Here is a 17800-nt window from a genome sequence, read left to right as displayed (position 1 = left end):
CCTAATTTAATGGTGTCCAGTTTGCAAATTAATTCCAATTCAGCAGTTTCTCATTGGAGTCTCTTTTTGAAGATTTTTTGTTGGAGAATTGCGACTTTTAGGTCTGTAATTGAGGTTGAAGTGTTCTCTGGTAATTTAGGGAGGTTGAAGTGTTCTCTGACTGGTTTTTGAATGTTATAATTCTTGACGTCTGATTTGTGTCCATTTATTCTTTTGCGTAAAGACTGTCCGGTTTGACCAATGGCAGAGGGGCATTGCTGGCACATGATGGCATATATCAAACTGGTAAAAGTGCAGTGAACGAGCCTCTGATGGTGTGGCTGATGCGATTAGGTCCTATGATGGTGTCCCTTAAATAGATATGAGGACAGAGTTGGCAACGGGCTTTGTTGCAAGAATAAGTTCCTGGGTTAGCATTTTTGTTGTGCAGTGTGTGGTTGCTGGTATTTGCTTCAGGTTGGGGAGCTGTCTGTAAGCAAGGACTGGCCTGTCTCCCAAGATCTGTGAGAGTGAGGGATCGTCCTTCAAGATAGGTTGTAGATCCTTGATGTGCTGGAGAGGTTTTAGTTGGGGCTGAAGGTGACGGCTAGTGGCATTCTGTTACTTTCTTTGTTGGGCCTGTCTTGGAGTAGATGACTTCTGGGTATTCTTCTGTTTCTTCACTTCAGCAGGTGGGTATTGAAGTTTTAAGTACGCTTGATAGAGATCTTGTAGGAGTTTGTCTCTGTCTGAGGGATTGGAGCAAATGTGGTTGTATCTTACAGCTTGACTGTAGACAATGGATTGTGTGATGTGGTCTGGATGAAAGCTGGAGACATGTAGGTAAGTTCAGCGGTCAGTAGGTTTCCGGTATAGGGTGGTGTTTATATGACCATTCCTTATTAGCACTGTAGTGTCCAAGAAGTGGATCGCTTGTGTGGACTGGTCCAGGCTGAGGTTGATGGGGGATGGAAATTGTTGAAATCATGGTGGAATTCCTCAAGGGCTTCTTTTCCATAGGTCCAGATGATGAAGTTGTCATCAATGTAGCACAAGTAGAATAGGGGCGTTAGGGGACGAGAACTGAGGAAGGGTTGTTCTGAGTCAGCCATAAAAATGTTGGTATACTGTGGGGCCACGCGGGTACCCATAGCAGTGCCGCTGACTTAAAGGTATACATTGTCCCCAAATGTAAAATAGTTGTGGGTGAGGACAAAGTTCAGCCACCAGGTTTGCCATGACATTTTCGGGGATACTGTTCCTGACGGCTTGTAGCCCGTCTTTGTATGGAATGTTGTAGAGGGCTTCTACAGACTAAACGGCTACCACTTTGAAACCAGTATGAAGTGAGGTATTCTTGTTCTTGCTACTTCCCGGCTATTTAAATCCACGTAGAAAAAAACAAAGTGGTGATCTCAGCACAGAGTAGTACTGTAATGGAAAGGCTAAGCCATTCAATTGGATTAACATTCATAAAGATTACTTGTTTGACCAGAGACCTTTTGGCCTACTTCTGTTGATCTAAACTCTGTAGGGGATTCTTAGAAGTGATGGATGATGTTGTTAAATAAGGAAAATCCTCAGGATTTGTCAAATTAATGGTTCAGGAAGGTTAGACATGTAGCGGAAATTACATTTAACAACAATCCTTTAATGGCATGGTACTGATATTTTAATAGTGTATTAAAATATATTTTAAAAAGTAGTATTCCATTTGGTAACTTGTTTCACAGGTGAGATTTTATATACATTTTATATTCATGTGTTGTAATTATAGAGGGGGCAGGAAATGTCTTCAAAATGTATTTCAACTTGGTATTGTTTAGTGGATGAAGAATATAACTTCGGTATGAAACTTGTTACGTGTATTTCTAATCAAGAGCTGTTATTACAAGTCACTAGGTGCACATAAGAATGGTCATAGCAGGTTTGAGATTGCTTTAAAGAGTAAGGAATTGCAGAGTTAATCATTTACATGTGAGTTGTTTGAGTTGCTGTTAACAAGGATGTTTGCATAAATTAGCTGGTTTTATTCTATCCCCTTGATGATGATTTGTGTATGTAGTATTCTGTCTGCTCCAAGGACAATCACAACTAGATGCCTCATGTCACTGGAGAAATCCTGAATAGAATGTGTATAGTGTGAGTGTGTGTGTGTGTGTGTGAAGTTACACAAGTTCTCCAAACACCTATATCTGAATAAGATTCCATGATTAATATATTTTTGTATAAATTACATAATATAATAATAATATAATATATTGATACTTTTATAAGTGTAATAAACTCTAGGAGTTTGGAGAACTTGTGTAACTTCATTAAAAACAAAATGAGACTATATCTAAATATCACTCTAAACTTTACAGAAAAGTAAAATTTCTCAGTCATATAGATATACCTAGTTGCATTCTAATGATATTGTACTCATGCAAAGACATGACTACAATATGCAGTTGCACAAGAAGGACATGGTATATTGTTTCTTCTGTTCATTTTTTTAGTGATGTGCCTATATCTAGTGATGTGCTACCCTGGTAACCTCAACCCCTGGCCTAGAGAATGGATCCTCCCAGAGTTTGAAAAATAATTTAGTCTGCTTCCTAGCTTATTCCTGGGCTTTAATAGAGGCTACCAAAATCATGCATCTGTTATCTCAAATCACTCAACAATGCAGCATGTTCTGTCATTCATTAGGGATGGTGATGCTACAATCCCAATTTGTGTACTGTTCATGCACAGGATAATCACAGATATGAAGAGAGTGCTTTCATCCCTCAGTCATAACTGCTAAGAACGAAAAATAAAGATATTATCTGTATCATTGCTGCTCAAAATCAAATGACAGTAGTATATTATAGGATGTTAAATTTGTCTCCCTTGAATGTATTACAGTGAAGACTGATATATTTGAAAAATCATCAAAGTATCAACTTTGGTCATTTTATCACTTGTTTGGGCCTGATGTAGTTAATCCTAACTTTCATGGATTACCATGGGGTCCTATGTCTTTCGGCCTTTGTTCTGTGAATGGTGGTGTCTCGTGACCTTTCCACCCACGTTACTTAATGCTGATTTTTTGTGAATAAGTGAGACACTTTAAAGATACTTCAATGTAGAATTAATTTTATTTTTTCTATTACATTGGGAGATTTGGATGAAACGTTGATTATTTCATTTATTCTCCGTGCTTTTAGACAGTGTAAGGTGTTTCCTTTTCAGTTTTGTTCTTTTCTGCTTAGTCATTTTCCCCCTACCTTTGTCTTGCTAGTGGAACATAAAATTTACTTTGCTGCTGTTGTTTACTGCCTTTATTCTGCATCACTATTATTGATGTCCTCAGGACTATACGTAGTTCTGGGAACAGTTTATATTTAAAGGGTGCTGCAAAAAGGAATACACACAGCCTTGTTTTCAGCAAGCCACACTTGTATATTAACTTCTAGTTTGTTTTAATCTCTTTGCAATGAGCAAATTGAACATTTAGAATACAAAGTACATACAAAATATATTTGAGGTAAGTCAGATTTTTGGATCTATATTATACTCCTACTGGAGTTTCTTTTTAATAATGCCAGTATGTTACAATAAAGATATATTATGCTGCTGAAAGTTACGAGGTGAATTTTATCTTACCTTTTTTGCATTCAGCTCTTAGAACATATAATGTTTTTCAATGCAATGCGTATTGCACAGAGATGATTGTGCAATCTGCTTGTCCTGTTGTCACTAATATTTCTTCTCATTCTCCTTTCCTTTCTGTACCTTGAACATTATTATTGTTTGTTATAACCGTAGGGGACCTGCAGTTCAAGCCACAAAAGCTGCGGCTGGCACTAAGAAGCATGATCTTAGTAAGTGGAAATATGCAGAACTTCGTGACACAATCAATACTTCCTGTGGTGAGTTTGTGTTTGCTTGGGACTGATGGGGATTGTGTTCCAATAGTACAATAAATCTATTGCCTCTTTCACCAGGACAGAATTTTGAACTCACTAATTTAGTCTCAGATGAAAAACTAAGTTGAATGACTTTTCTCCAAAGGAGAGAGCAAATATACCATTTCCCATTGAGGAAACCGATCCTATTACGTTACCTGTTATACTCATAGTTGTATCTGTGAAATTAATACACTTCAGTCAGGAGTAACTTGCTATAAATTCTTAATGACTTTGTTTAAAAATGATTTATATTTCAGTGAAATGGAACTAAATGCATGTGGTTTTACCCTGAATTTGTAAGATCTTCTAAATTTATAACTTTAATTTCTTGCATTCACCAAAATTAAAAAGAACATAATGAGTTAATTTAAAACACAATCTAGACGTATTGACGTTGTAGCTTTGCTTAATTTTCTCAGAAGCTACAGCTTATCTATATAATACTTAGATATTTTCAGTATCATGAAGAGATGAACTAATCTGTAATATTCCTTTATATTGTATTATAATTGTTACCCTGTGTCAATTATAAACAATTGGTTTATTTCTTGGAAAAGATATCTATCTTGAGGCTAATGGATGCATCTGTCAGATGCCTCATTCCTCCTCGGATATCTTGGATAGAAATCTATCCATTCTCAAGATTTGTTTTTAAACCATTTAATTAGCCTTAAATTTGAAACTTTTCTTTTATAATTTTTGGCTGCAGACTAGGGCGTGCAGTGGGTTAATGCATTTAGCTGTTCACCTCTGGTGAACCCAGTTCAAACCCTCTTAGGTGACCAGTGACATGCATTTGGTATCGTTCTACCATCTATTGTCTGTATAGGCCAGATAATTTGGCAAAAGTAACCATCTCTGTTTAAAGGAAAAAGTTCAGGCCTTGATTTTGTAGCCAGGCTGCCGAGTGTTTTCTCAGTAAGCTAGTTCCCTGTTTGTTTGGTTGGCAGGAATGAAGCAGGTTCTGCTTGTAGTAATGAATAGGCAAAGAGCAAATCATAACTCTAGATGACTGTTCCAAACCTGGTAGCCATCCCTACCTTCAGAAAGAGAAAAAAGAACTTTCCAGGCTGTCCACTACATTCGGCTTCCAATGTGAGGAGAGGGAGAAGGATTCTTGGACTCTGTGGGTACTGGGGAAAAACACTAGAAAATCCAACTGTGAATCTTCACATTTCTCTTCTCGCCACTCCCCCATCCCAGTATACCTTCTCTGCCAGTACTTGCAAGGGAGTCCTTGGGAGTCAGTCTTACAGCTGTCTTCCACAGACCCTGCACCAGGGGAATCCTCTAGGGCTGAATATGGGTTTTTGAGGTTCCCTTTATGCCACTGGGCTTTTTTACACATCACAAAGGGGACAGAGCATAGGTGGTGATCTTGTCCCGGGACTGTAGTAAGGAGAAGAATATGTGAGCGAGGGACAGTGAAGAGGGTCTCACCAGCATTTGGATCCACCTTCAAGTGTGATGTGAAGCCAGTCGCCTGCCATTTCTATAATAAGCCTTCATAGCACCTATCTGCCTGCTTTGCTCAGTTTAGAATTGTCTCTCACTTGTTACAAGCTTTCAATTTACTTGCATTGTAAGAAATAGTGATGTTATAACTTGTTCTAAAATTATGTAACAAATATATATAAACATGTTTTATAAATAGGTTTCTCTTCTGATTTTTCGCACTCTTTCCTTCCCTGCCGTTTTTGAGACAGATATTGAACTACTGGCAGCTTGCAGAGAAGAGTTTCACAGACGACTAAAAGTATATCATGCGTGGAAATCCAAGAATAAGAAACGTAATACAGAAACAGAACAGCGTGCTCCAAAATCAGTCACTGACTATGGTGAGAAAAGTTAATTTTTTTTTAATGGGGGAAAATTTTCAAGTGAAATGTTTCTAGAATAAACAAGCAGATTGTTTTAAAAATATGTTTCTCTGTTATGTTGAAGAAAAGGATTATTTTGTTTAAATATGTTTGTATAAAAGTAGGTAAAATACTCTGTTAAACAGATTTTAAGACCAATAGTTTGCAGTTAAAATACAGTGTTACTCATAAGATCCAGTATAATTTGTTAACTAAAATAATTATTTTCTAAACAATCATATTTACTAATTCACATTTGCTATAAATTAGAAATAGTTTTAGATTTGGTATTTTGTGTGCTGGCAGTTTTTTAGAAGTTAACCACTGGGCAGAAAGATACTTCAGGCTTAGCTGATGAAGAGCACTCTTCATAAAACCTTACTAGAGGCTACTTCAGCTACATCCTATAACACACACAAAAAAAGTTTAGATTATTTAGGAATCAGATTATTGTTAGAAGAGAACCCTCTCTCTGAATTCTGCTGCTTGATGTAATTCTGTGTGGTAGATATTATCAAAGATAGACCAAATCAGAGATTCTAATTATCCTCAGAGTCAACCTGCTGTACCTGAACCAACAATGTCTGTAAAATAATAATAATAATAATAAATAATTGGCTTGCTGCAATACTAATAAAAAAGCAGACAATTTTAGCTGGTGGCTGCTCCATGGTATGATTGTTTTCAGAATGAGCATGACATAAAAATATATTGAAGACAAGATTTTTTTTAACCTTTGTTTATCCATCAACAGCTTGTGTTCCCTGCTGGTTCATTTTAACTAACATCTTAACTTTTTTACAGTTTAACTTCTGTTTAATAAACTTTAATATTAAATATGTGTGAAAATGGGATGATAGTTGATTTGCAGTCTGTGTTTCAGTATGTGACTCTCATCCTGCTGGTCTCAGAAATGGTGTTCACTATGTGAAATTGCAAATACTGCACTAATGAGAATGAATGCATTTGCTTTTTAAGAGATTAGATGGAAGATAAAGGTGTATTTTAATAAATTGCATATAACACTATTTGGTGTTAATGGGAATAATGTGCCATAAAGAGCACAAATCTACCTTTGGATGTGTGTGTGCAACTCTTTTATGGGTCTCCCACATTTGTATTGTATTTGAATGAATAAACCACATAGCAATCAAATTTATAGCAACTCTAGTTTTTCATTATAGTTTTTTCCTTCATTTTCTTAAAATATGGCATTGTATTTTGTTAATAAAAGTTGGGATCATTGCTGTTGATAGAGAAATGTAGTAATATCATAATACTGACCTTTAGAAATTCATATTAGTCACAATAAATTCTTATTATTGTGAGTAATTACACTAAATGAACATTTCAATTCCATTTATTATAACTAACCTTCAATATAGTGAATAATCACTTACCTGATTTCTTGGGTGCTCGTGCTATAACTCTTTTAGATGTCACTGAATACATGATTCAAATGACATATTTCCGTTTTTATCCACTCACCAGTATATTGTAGTTTTATGCAAACTGTCCAGTAATTAGATGTCAGTGTTCATGAGAAATGGAACATGTTAAGTTAGCACTGGTTCAGCAAAGGGATTAGAATTAGTGGGTTTTATAGTGCCAAACAAAATTGAGTTGCATCTCTCTTTCTTTAATTTGCCACAGTTCTGTTAATATCTAGGAATCATTTTTCTTTCCATGTAAAAATGTCAAAAGTTTATTAAAGGTATCACATGAAATAACTAACAAAGATTTATCCTTGCAATCGGTGCTGAGTACACCTGTACCACTGTTTTGTTTTTTTGTTCGTTTGTTTTTTGTGACTGGAACTATGTCACTGAAATATCAATTTCAAATTTATATCCCAGTTAGACTATAAGCAACCATAGATTTGTGAAACTTAATAAAAGAAAACATTTTCTTCTTGTCAATAAATAGCACAGAAATGCAGATAATTGCTTCAACGCCCACTTTTCCATTACAAGTGGAATCTCCATTTGTCATCTGGTTTGGTGATGCATTTTCAGTATTTCGTAAAGTTTAACTTTAACAGCATCAACATTGTTATGTTTCCTTCAATATGGAATATTTGTTTACAGATTTTGCACCATTTTTCAACAACTCAAGTAAGTGGGAGATGGTTATTTAAGATAACTTTAACAAATAGGAACCATTTATAAACTCTATACTAACTTCAGTTGAACAGCGTTTTGCTATCTTTTATGTAGAATCGAAGTATACCAATCAAAAATAATAATTCACTATTTTCTACTTAACACAAAAACAACCACAAAAAACATTAACTCAACATATGGACACCTAATGGCTATATGTATTAAATTACCAGAGCACTGTGTTGCTTGAAAGCTTCTCTCTCTCACCAACAGACGATGGTCCAATTAAAGATTTTACCTCACCCACTTGGTTTCTCTAATGGTTGTATATTTTTGGAATTTCTTTTCATAATTAGATCGTACATGTTGGGAAAAACACTTTATTGATGTAGGTTAATCTTTTTTTTTTATTTCAAGAAATGCTATGCTATTATTTTAATTCTACCCTTTTTATTATACAGTATTTGTACACATTTTTCTATTGTAGCAAAACTCTGCAATCAACTTAATATAGCAGCTGTTCTCTTAGAACAAAAACTAACGTTAGGATGCTGGCTGCTTTTTTAAAATGAAGTATTTCTGTATGTGTCAAAATATCTAGCATTGAAAAGTGAAGGCTAAGCTGACTGCTCAGAATTTCTATCCTTTAGATTTACTGTTGGTTGTAAATGTGCACAAGGATAGAAACAAGACCTACTGATTGCTGTTGTAATGCAGAGATGTGTTTTATAGTAGTATGTCTTCAGTGTGACGTGATGCACATTTAGGCAATTCAAAAAGATTCATGAAGGTCTATGCAGTTTAATATAAATAAATTCCGAATTTTATTCTTTCATATAGAACATGTTTTATCAATGCTAGTGTATAAAAGTGGCGTCCACAGATAACTAACTCGTATGTAATAAACATTACTAAAAACCTGTTCTGTAGAAAAGCTTTTCTTGTTTTCCTTATGTGGACATGAAAAATTCTTGTTTTCTGTATAATTTTCAGGCACTAACATTTACATTTCAGGCCTTTTTTCAGATGTTGCTTTCTACACTTTAATGAACCATTCTAGTTCTGTACAAATGGAAGAGATAGCAAGTGGGGCTTGCTATTCTGTTTACTAATGTCTTGTTTATGAAACTGCAAAAATATATACATTAAATGTGACTGCCATGTTTTAATTTTATTAAAGGTCCAGTATAGATTTGCTACTTTATAGGTGACTAATATAGATTAATATTAAAGTTGCTGTTTAGAAGATCACATTGGCCTTGTTTCAGAACTTCTTAAAAAAAGAAACAAGTTGGCTAAAAATATGCTTGTCTCGTGTAAAATTTTGTTCAACTGAGCTGATTTTAATGACATACAGTAAATACTTTCCGAGGGCAGGTCTACACTACGGGACTAAGTCGACTTAAGTTACGCAACTCCAGCTACATAAATAACCTAGCTGGAGGCAACTTACTGCATGTCGATGCCCTGGTAAGTGGAGACAAGCCCTGAGAGTCTCAGAAAGTAATCCTAATTTGTAAGCTCAATGCACATTTCAGAAAGCAATTTTTGGTGAGTGTTTTTGTAATAAAAGGACAGTAATAGCATTTCTGTTAACACATTAGAGGTCTTTAATGGTATTACAAGATTTTTCTGTTGGTTATCAAAAGAACATCGTTCTTTAGATATTACAATGTTACATTAGCCTTTTATATCTAAAATTGCTTCTCTGTGGTATGACATGATTTTGTGAAGGGATAGACTGTAATATAGACAGTCTATCCTAGGGTTACCATATTTTGTGCCTCCAAATGGAGGACACTCCACGGGCCCCGGCCCCGCCCCCAGCCCCGCCCATGCCCCCCGCCCCAACTCCGCCCCCAGCCCCACCCCCTCCCCAAAGTCTCCGCCCCCTCCCCTGCTTCCCGCGAACATTTAATTCGCGGGAAGCCTGAAGCAGGTAAGGGGGGAGTGGGGGGAGGAGGCGCGGCCCAGGCTGGCCCCCCGGCGGCTCCAGCCTGGGTCGGCTCGGGCCCTGGGGTGCAGGCCCCGGCCCACCACCCCCGGCCTGCCCAGCACTGCCGGCAGCCCAGCGCACCCCCGCGACCCCAGCTCCGCGACCCCGCGGCCCAGCGCACCCCCCACCCCCCCGCTACCCCGGACCGGCAGGCGGCCCCGCGGCCCAGCGCACCCCCTCCGCTACCCCGGACCGGCTGGCGGCCCCGCGGCCCGGCCCCGGCCCGGCACCGCGCCCGGCCCGGCACCATGCCCCCGGCTCCGCGACCCCGGCCCCGGCCGAGCCCTCCCTCCCGATTTTCCCGGACATGCCCAGCTTTTGGGGATTTCCCCCCGGACGGGGATTTGAACCCCCAAAAGCCGGACATGTCCGGGAAAATCCGGACGTATGGTAACCCTAGTCTATCCCTAGTTGCTGCTTAATACTTTGTTTTTATGTTTGAAAAGGGTTGGATAAAAAACAGTATATCTTCAGTATTACTCTAAACCATAGTGGCTTTTTAGCCACCCCATTGTCTAGACGTGCTCAAGGCCAGACAGCATAGTGCTGAAAATTACCAAGTAGGCCAACACTAGCTCTTCCCAAGTCACTATCCTTGCAAGAGTGCTAACTGTGAAAATGCAGGAGGGTAAATTTTGAGGTGTGTGGTTTTAGCTAATCTGCTTTCTAGCACTGATTTTATTTATTTTATTTATTTATGTATTTATTTGATGAAATTTCAGATTTTTGCACGTGAAAAAGAAGGCATTTAGGGGTTAAGGGCTGCTTTTGCTGTTTTATCTGCAGTTGTAACTTTGTTTTTTGTAAACAGCTCAACAGAACCCAACAGCTCAGTTGCCTGCCAGGCAACAGGAGATTGAAATAAACAGACAACAGCGTTACTTCCGTATTCCCTTCATTCGCCCAGCAGACCAGTATAAAGATCCTCAGAACAAGAAGAAAGGTTGGTGGTATGCGCATTTTGATGGGCCTTGGATTGCTCGACAAATGGAACTTCATCCTGACAAGCCACCTATTCTGCTTGTAGCGGGTTGGTATATTCTCTCAACTTTTGGAAAGAAAAACTCAAGTATAGAAAATATTCAGTGCTGATATTTATACTGTAGCTGTAAGAGGCTTTTTACAGATTCCGATAACCTCTGGACCAAAACAACATCAGAACTAAAGATTGACATAAAGTGATCTGAAATAATGCATGGTCACTGCTTTATTTTATTTTAGGTAGCAGTGAAAGCAGTTGGGGGTGGGGAGAGATTTAAGCAATATATCATTCCATTATGAAAAATAGTTTATAATAGTAGGATAATTTTAAAAAGTCAGAAATTGGGGCATAAACCCATTTATCTACAATTTTGAATACTTCTGTATTTAACAATGTGTTTATAAATGTTTCCTGGACTTGTGGGAGACGCCTTCTGTCACCTCTCACCGCCTGCCTCAGTCTGCTGCCCTGTTCATGGCCCAGAGGCTACTTTTATCGGCTCACAGATTTTAAGGTCAGAAGGGACCATCACGATCTTCTAGTCTGACTTTCTGTACATTGCAGGCTACAGAACCTCACCCCCTACTCCTGTAATAGATCCCTAACCTTAGGCTGAGTTATTGTAGTCCTGAGATCATGATTTAAAGACTTCAAGTTACAGACAATTCACCATTTACACTAGTGTAAACCTGCAAGCGATCCATGCTGCAGGGGAAGGTGAAAACCCCTTGGGGTCTCTGCAAATTTCACCAAGGAGAAAATTATTTCCTGACCCCAAATAAAACGATCAGTTAGATCCTTCCTCTCTTTGTGTTGAAATATTCCTTACCGGGGATCGAGCTGCTGCAATTGATTCAGCGGGGGTCGATTTAGTGGGGTCTTAATTGACCGCAGAATGCTCTCTGGTCAACTCCAGTATTCCACCAGAATGAGAAGAGTAAGGTAAGTCGACGCAAGAGCATCTCCCATCAATGCAATGCGGTGTAGACACCGCAGTAAGTCGACCTAAACTAAGCGTAACTTAGGTCCACTTGCCCCAATAGTGTAGACAAGGCCCTAGTGAAGAGCATTCCCAGGTTACTTGTGCATTGTCTTATGGTCAGGGTGCGTTTCCAAGCAGCTAAGTTTGTTCTCTCTATGCTAATTAGAAATAATAGTATTATCTATCTGGTGCCTCTTTCATGTATAAGGTGTGTGTGTGTGTGTGTGTGTGAGAGATATATATATATACACACACACAATTATGTTGTTTCCTATGGGTACACTGTTTAATGTACCTCCTGGCACAGTTAAAAAAAATCAGTTGGTTAGCTGCATTCTCCATGTATTTGGATTTAATGTACATATAGGTAATACCAGTTGACAAATGTCATTTTAAATGTTTCGTCTGGGAGACTGGCTGATTCAGCTTTTGGCAGTGTTACACAACACCTTTCACTTCTGGGTCACTTGTTCAGATATGAACAAGTGTAATAATGATAATTCAGTGGCTTATGTGAAACAAACTGATTAGTAATTTCCTAGTGGACAGGGTGCCCACATCTCAAAACCCATCCTTGTCAGTGATCTCAGCAGAAAAGACCCTTGCAGGTATTGTAGCCTATTCACTTTTGAAGCACATTAGCAAGTCAGTTAAAACATGCAGTATTCGCATGGACAGCTGCAGTATAGGCTATACTTATTTAATGGGTAGGAGAACTTCAGTCTCTTGGACTATCAAACTGGTCTCATATCACTAATGTTTGTTTGTAAACTACAGTAAAACATTGTATCTCTTAAAAGAATCGTACGCATTTTAGTGGGGGAGGGGGGAGAGAAACAAAGCAGATGTGTAAATTTTGTTAATGGGATCTTGAACCATGTAAATAGTTTTATAAAACCAATTTTGCTTTAACCATTTCAGGGAAGGATGATATGGAGATGTGTGAACTAAATCTTGAAGAGACTGGCTTAACTCGAAAGCGTGGTGCTGAAATTTTGCCGAGACAGTTTGAAGAGATTTGGGAGCGCTGTGGAGGCATCCAATATCTTCAAAATGCAATTAAGAGTAGACAAGCTCGCCCTACATATGCAACAGCTATGTTGCAAAGCCTATTAAAATAGTCACTTTGCACATTGATATTAGAGTTGAGAACTCTTACCATGATATAAAGGGAAGAGTTCCTCTATGCAACAGAGGATTTAAACAGTCTGTAATTGTGTTAGAGATGTTTAATTTAAAGTGAACAGATTTTATTAATCATGGGAGTTTAATTTGTATTTTTGATGTTTAATTTGTGTAGTGAACTCACTAATTCTATGGACCCTGCAGAAGTTTCAGTCAAATATGTTTGTTGCATTTTCTTTATATGTTGCATCCTTCTCAAAAGCTTCTGTTGTTATGCTAACACTGTAAAATAACACTATTGTACTTAGGGTACATACTAGGATAAACTCCATTACAACTTCCTTTTTATAAAATCCTCTTCAGAACATGCACAATAGTAACCTTTCAAGGATGGTCTAGTGAAGAGGGTACAATGTATCTTATAACTGGAATTGTGAGGCCTTAGCTTTAACTTCTTCTCCAGAGAAGTTGGAGTGCACAGTACTTCTATATGATCAAAGACATTTTATGTCCTGATCTGAAAGCTGCTCAACATCTGTATGTACTGACTTTTTCAGAAACTTATGGGAAATCTTTAATTTCTTACCTTGTTTCATAGTTTAACTGACATTGTTCTTTTATATGTTTTGAGATGAGCACACAGGTATTTGAAGTATTGTGTAATAATGGAGGGACTCAAAGGTTGTACATTTAGGCTTGCGGGTTTTTTTCTTTAGGATTTTTTTTTTAAATGCAGATTTCTTGCAAACCCCAATTATATTTTTCTGACAAAACTTTGTTAGGAGTCCTTCGATAGTTAAATTACCCAGGTAGCGTAATTTAAATATATGATGCAAAAATTGTCTAAGATATTTCTTTAGATACATTTTAAGAGTAAAGGAAAGCATAAGGGAAATGTTTTTTTTTTCCTTTTTTTAAATAGTAGCATAGCTTATTAGTATACAGAGGACTGAATTTCAGAGATCCTTTTTACTTTAATCCATGCACACACATTGTTACTTCTGTTAGATGGCATCAGAGTCTTGCCCAGCAACACATCACTGTAGTGTCTAATTACAGTATGCTACTTCAAATGGCTACATTTTTTGGTCTCCAGTAATAAACTTTTTCCTTCAATCACTCTGATTTCTTTGTACTTAATCTCCCTTCAGGGTTTCTAGCTTTATGTAATAGTGCCCTTGCTTCGCAATGAAAATGCTTGTGTATAGGAATTATCATTTCACACCATGAAAACTGCCTTTTATTTATTTATCCGGGTGTTCCTAATGCTGGCCATATATCAGCAGATTAAAACTTGATATTTATATCTCAGTGCTAGACATTTGAAAAATAGAGATGTGGTTTGATGCCTTCTAATTAAAATGAAATAGGCATCATTTGAAAGCAAAATATTCTCTTTTCCGGTAGTGAAGAATAAAGCTTACATACTTCAGTTTATTTATCTCTCTCTCTCTATATATATATATATATATCTATATAGATAAACTGATTTCCTCTCTGGATCCTAAGGTTGAAATCTTTTTTGAAAACTTTAGTTTCTAAATTCCCTTCATTGTGAACTTAAGAAAAGGTACAGTTCAATAGTGCAGTAAGAAAAAGTGATGAGAACACTTCCTAACTGTCAGAGTAGAGATTGTTTGTGTGCCACAGTCAGTCTGTTATCAGAAATACACTCCATGTTGTAATAAGTGTGAAAATCTTTTAGTAAAGAACTAGTTATTTATTTATGAATCCACTACACAAGTGATTGACAGTGTCTCTGAACTGAACATTGAATATGTCTCGGTGTGTTTTCTTTCAAGGTAAGTATCGCATCGCTCTTAGGTCATGTGGTGGCATTGGTCAGGCTTTCCAAATGCCCTTTCTCTTACCACACCCAACACTTTACTTAAGCTGTAATTATTGACTGCAGGATGAAAGATGCATGCATAAGGCCCCAATTCAGCAAGTTATTCAATCACATGCATATATTCAACTACATGAGTTCAGTGGTACTACTTTTATGGTTGAAGTTAGGCACTTGTTTCAGTACATTGCTGAATTAGGACCAGTATCTCATAGCCTCCAGTCACCAGATTCTTGGAAATCCTAAACATTATAAGAGATTCTGGCATTTAATAGACACATTTAAGGAAGTGTTGAACTGTCTTGGAGCTCAGATGCTCGCCCTCTTCTTTGTCTATCTGAATTTTAGTTATTGCCTAGTTATGTGTAGTCTCATGATCTTATTGGTACATTATAAAGAGTTTTTAAAAATACAGTGTATTGATTTATTCCTGATATTAACACATTTAAAAGTGTTCTCTTGATGCATGCCCATAACTTCCCTCAATAGTAACTATGGTTATACATCGGGAGGAAACTAGCCTTTATTATACTGTATGGCATATTCAAGGTTCTTATGTCAGAGTATATTTGTAAGTCACTCAGATATCATGGCAATGGGTCTGGGATAACCAAGAAATCTTTCTTACTTTAGTCAAAATGGAACTGGTGGCTGGATGTTGTCATATGACACATTTCCCACATCTTCCTATTGCTCTTGGTACTTGCTCTTGTCTTAATTTGAGCCAGAGAAAAATTTCTAAAGTTTAGAATTTCCCAGATTTGACAGGATAGTACGCATTCCAGTAAAGGTCTCTGCTGGAAGTGGCTGCGTAGCTGAGCCTGTTAGTACAGCAGAAGTCATTCTCAAATCAGAATCAAGTTTGCGGTTGAGACCACAATCGACTGCTTGCTAGTCCTCTGCATTAGCTGATTGCTAGATTAGACACTTGGTTATCGCATTGGTGATAAGGAGTTGCCATATGGAGAATACAGTGTTGGCTAATGCTGCTCCTGATATCTAGCAGTAAGGAGCAATTTGAACTACTCCGACCTGATATGTCAACAGGAAAATGAATAGAAAACATTGTCTCTTGTTCTGTGTGTTTGAATGATTTAAAACCAAACCAAATCTGATATCCAGAGTAGCTGGGACTTTTCACATGTAGCATGTTAGTAAATAAAAAGAAATAAACACACATACCAGGCTGTATTCCTGATCACATGACCCAAGAATATGGATCTACCTTTTCTTTCCATTGATGAGATTCTATGTTTCTTTTTGCACTTGCATCCTTTTTGTTTTTGTTTAAAAATATTTTTCAAGTAGTTTCCCTAAACTGATCTCTTAATGATGTACTGAAAATTACACAAAATAAATGCATCCCATGTTGAAATCTATCTGGTATCTCCTTTCTTTTAACCCAATACTTGCAGTTTAAGTGGGAAAAGTTGACCATGTTTAGAAAAATATAAAAAAGGCAGAAAGGCCTTTCTGAAAGAAAAGAAATATTGTAGATGAGTTGTTAAGGTCACTTGAGTGTCAGAAAATCATTTAAGGGACGGCCAGGTGAGTTATAGTACTAGCAGAGATGCCCAGTCCAAGCAATACAGACAGGCTTAGTGTTCAGACCACTCTTCCTTCATGGGAAAGGAAGTTACCTCAGAAGAGGAAATTTCATTTTATGGTGATGTCAATGAGCGCATAATGTTGAGATTTTTGCTGGTGAATTGGGATCCCATTCATTCAGCATTGGGCTGGTTACATCCAGAGTGTAGTTTAGAATAAGAGCCCAACATGTTATGCCTGTCAATGGCAGCATCCAAATGCATAGAAGGGTTTGGAGGCCCTTGTAGAGGAAAATAGTTCAGTGGTTTATATGTGCTAAACTCTCCCTGTTTGTCCCTTCCTTCAGAATCATGTGAACGCGTCACAGGAGTTGGTGACTGGATGTGCGGACCCAATATTATGCATTTGGCTCAAAGGTGGATGGTTGTTTCCCCCTGGAAGTTCATTGCTGGGCTGAAGCTCTGAGTTGGCAGGAGACATGGAGCAGGGCAGGTCATGAGACTTGATGTTTGCGTCTGTGGGCACAATATTATGTGTTGGCAGGGCCGGCTCCAGGCACCAGCTTAACAAGCAGGTGCTTGGGGCGGCCAACGGAGAGGCGGCTTTTTTTTTTTTTTCTTTTTTCCCCAATTGCTGCCTCCGATCGCGGTCGCAGCTTTTTTTTTGTTTTGTTTTTGCTTGGAGCGGCAGAAATGCTGGAGCCGGCCCTGTGTGTTGGGACCATAGGGAGGCAGTCAGTTCCCCTGGAGGTCCATAGCTTGGCCTCAGTGGCGAGGCAAGGTGAATCTGAGTTGGCGTTGCAGAAGGGATGTGCTGTGGGACCAGCTGATGCCTGTTTTACATTCTTTGGCAGTCCGGAAACAGTCACCTGAAATTATTATAGTTCATTAGTTGAGTAGGGATTTTGTAAGCGGGTGATGTGATCATCAGGGCACAGAGATATTTAGGGAAAATCCAGATTCAGGGGGTGATGCTGACTGATCTGAAATGCTGGGTTGACAAGGCCAGAAGTTGTATGTCTCATCAGGAATGGAGAAGATCCATAATTACCCACCCAAAACTATTGTATTTGGTACCTTATTATTCAGGGACAATGAGATACACCTTCCTGAGCAGGGAGCGGATATATTGTTGGCAGTTACAGAGGAAATTGTTAACTATCTGGGAACCCAGCCGGGGCTGGTGTGAGGCAGCCAAGTAAAGTGACTGGTGCCTCCTTGTGGCATGTGTCCAATGCAAGGAATTGTTCCACAGGGGATAAGCTGGAAGTGGATTTAGAGAAAGGCATTTCCTAAAGCAGCTGGGAAATGGGATTCGGGCTCCTGATATCTGGCACAGCAAAAACACCCTTTGTCCAGCCTCTTCACTCTGGTACAAAGGATTGGAGAAGGGGTCCCAACAATGGGCTGGGACCAGCTGTGGAAGAGTGGGGAGCTGATGGCA

General features: G+C 38.3%; 1 protein-coding gene across 10 annotated transcripts in view; it reads left to right on the top strand.

The window, feature by feature from the left end:
- Nucleotides 1–14082, top strand: part of MYO6 (myosin VI) — a 163209-nt gene extending 149127 nt beyond the window's left edge. For 7 of the 10 annotated variants that reach the window (XM_054021868.1, XM_054021873.1, XM_054021872.1 and 4 more), the window contains 5 exons: nt 3775–3878; nt 5624–5755; nt 7864–7890; nt 10686–10904; nt 12760–14082. In XM_054021868.1, the coding sequence (XP_053877843.1) occupies nt 3775–3878; nt 5624–5755; nt 7864–7890; nt 10686–10904; nt 12760–12959 (682 nt within the window). In that variant the 3' untranslated portion in view covers nt 12960–14082. The remainder of the gene's footprint in view (nt 1–3774; nt 3879–5623; nt 5756–7863; nt 7891–10685; nt 10905–12759) is intronic. The other 3 variants (XM_054021874.1, XM_054021871.1, XM_054021869.1) reach the window with 1 other exon arrangement.
- The last annotated feature ends 3718 nt before the right edge of the window (nt 14083–17800 follow it).

This window comes from Malaclemys terrapin, chromosome 3 (genome assembly GCF_027887155.1).
Source record: "Malaclemys terrapin pileata isolate rMalTer1 chromosome 3, rMalTer1.hap1, whole genome shotgun sequence".
Lineage (NCBI taxonomy): Eukaryota > Metazoa > Chordata > Testudines > Emydidae > Malaclemys > Malaclemys terrapin.
Note: the sequence above shows the minus strand (reverse complement) of the source record. Positions and strands in the feature narration are given on the sequence as shown.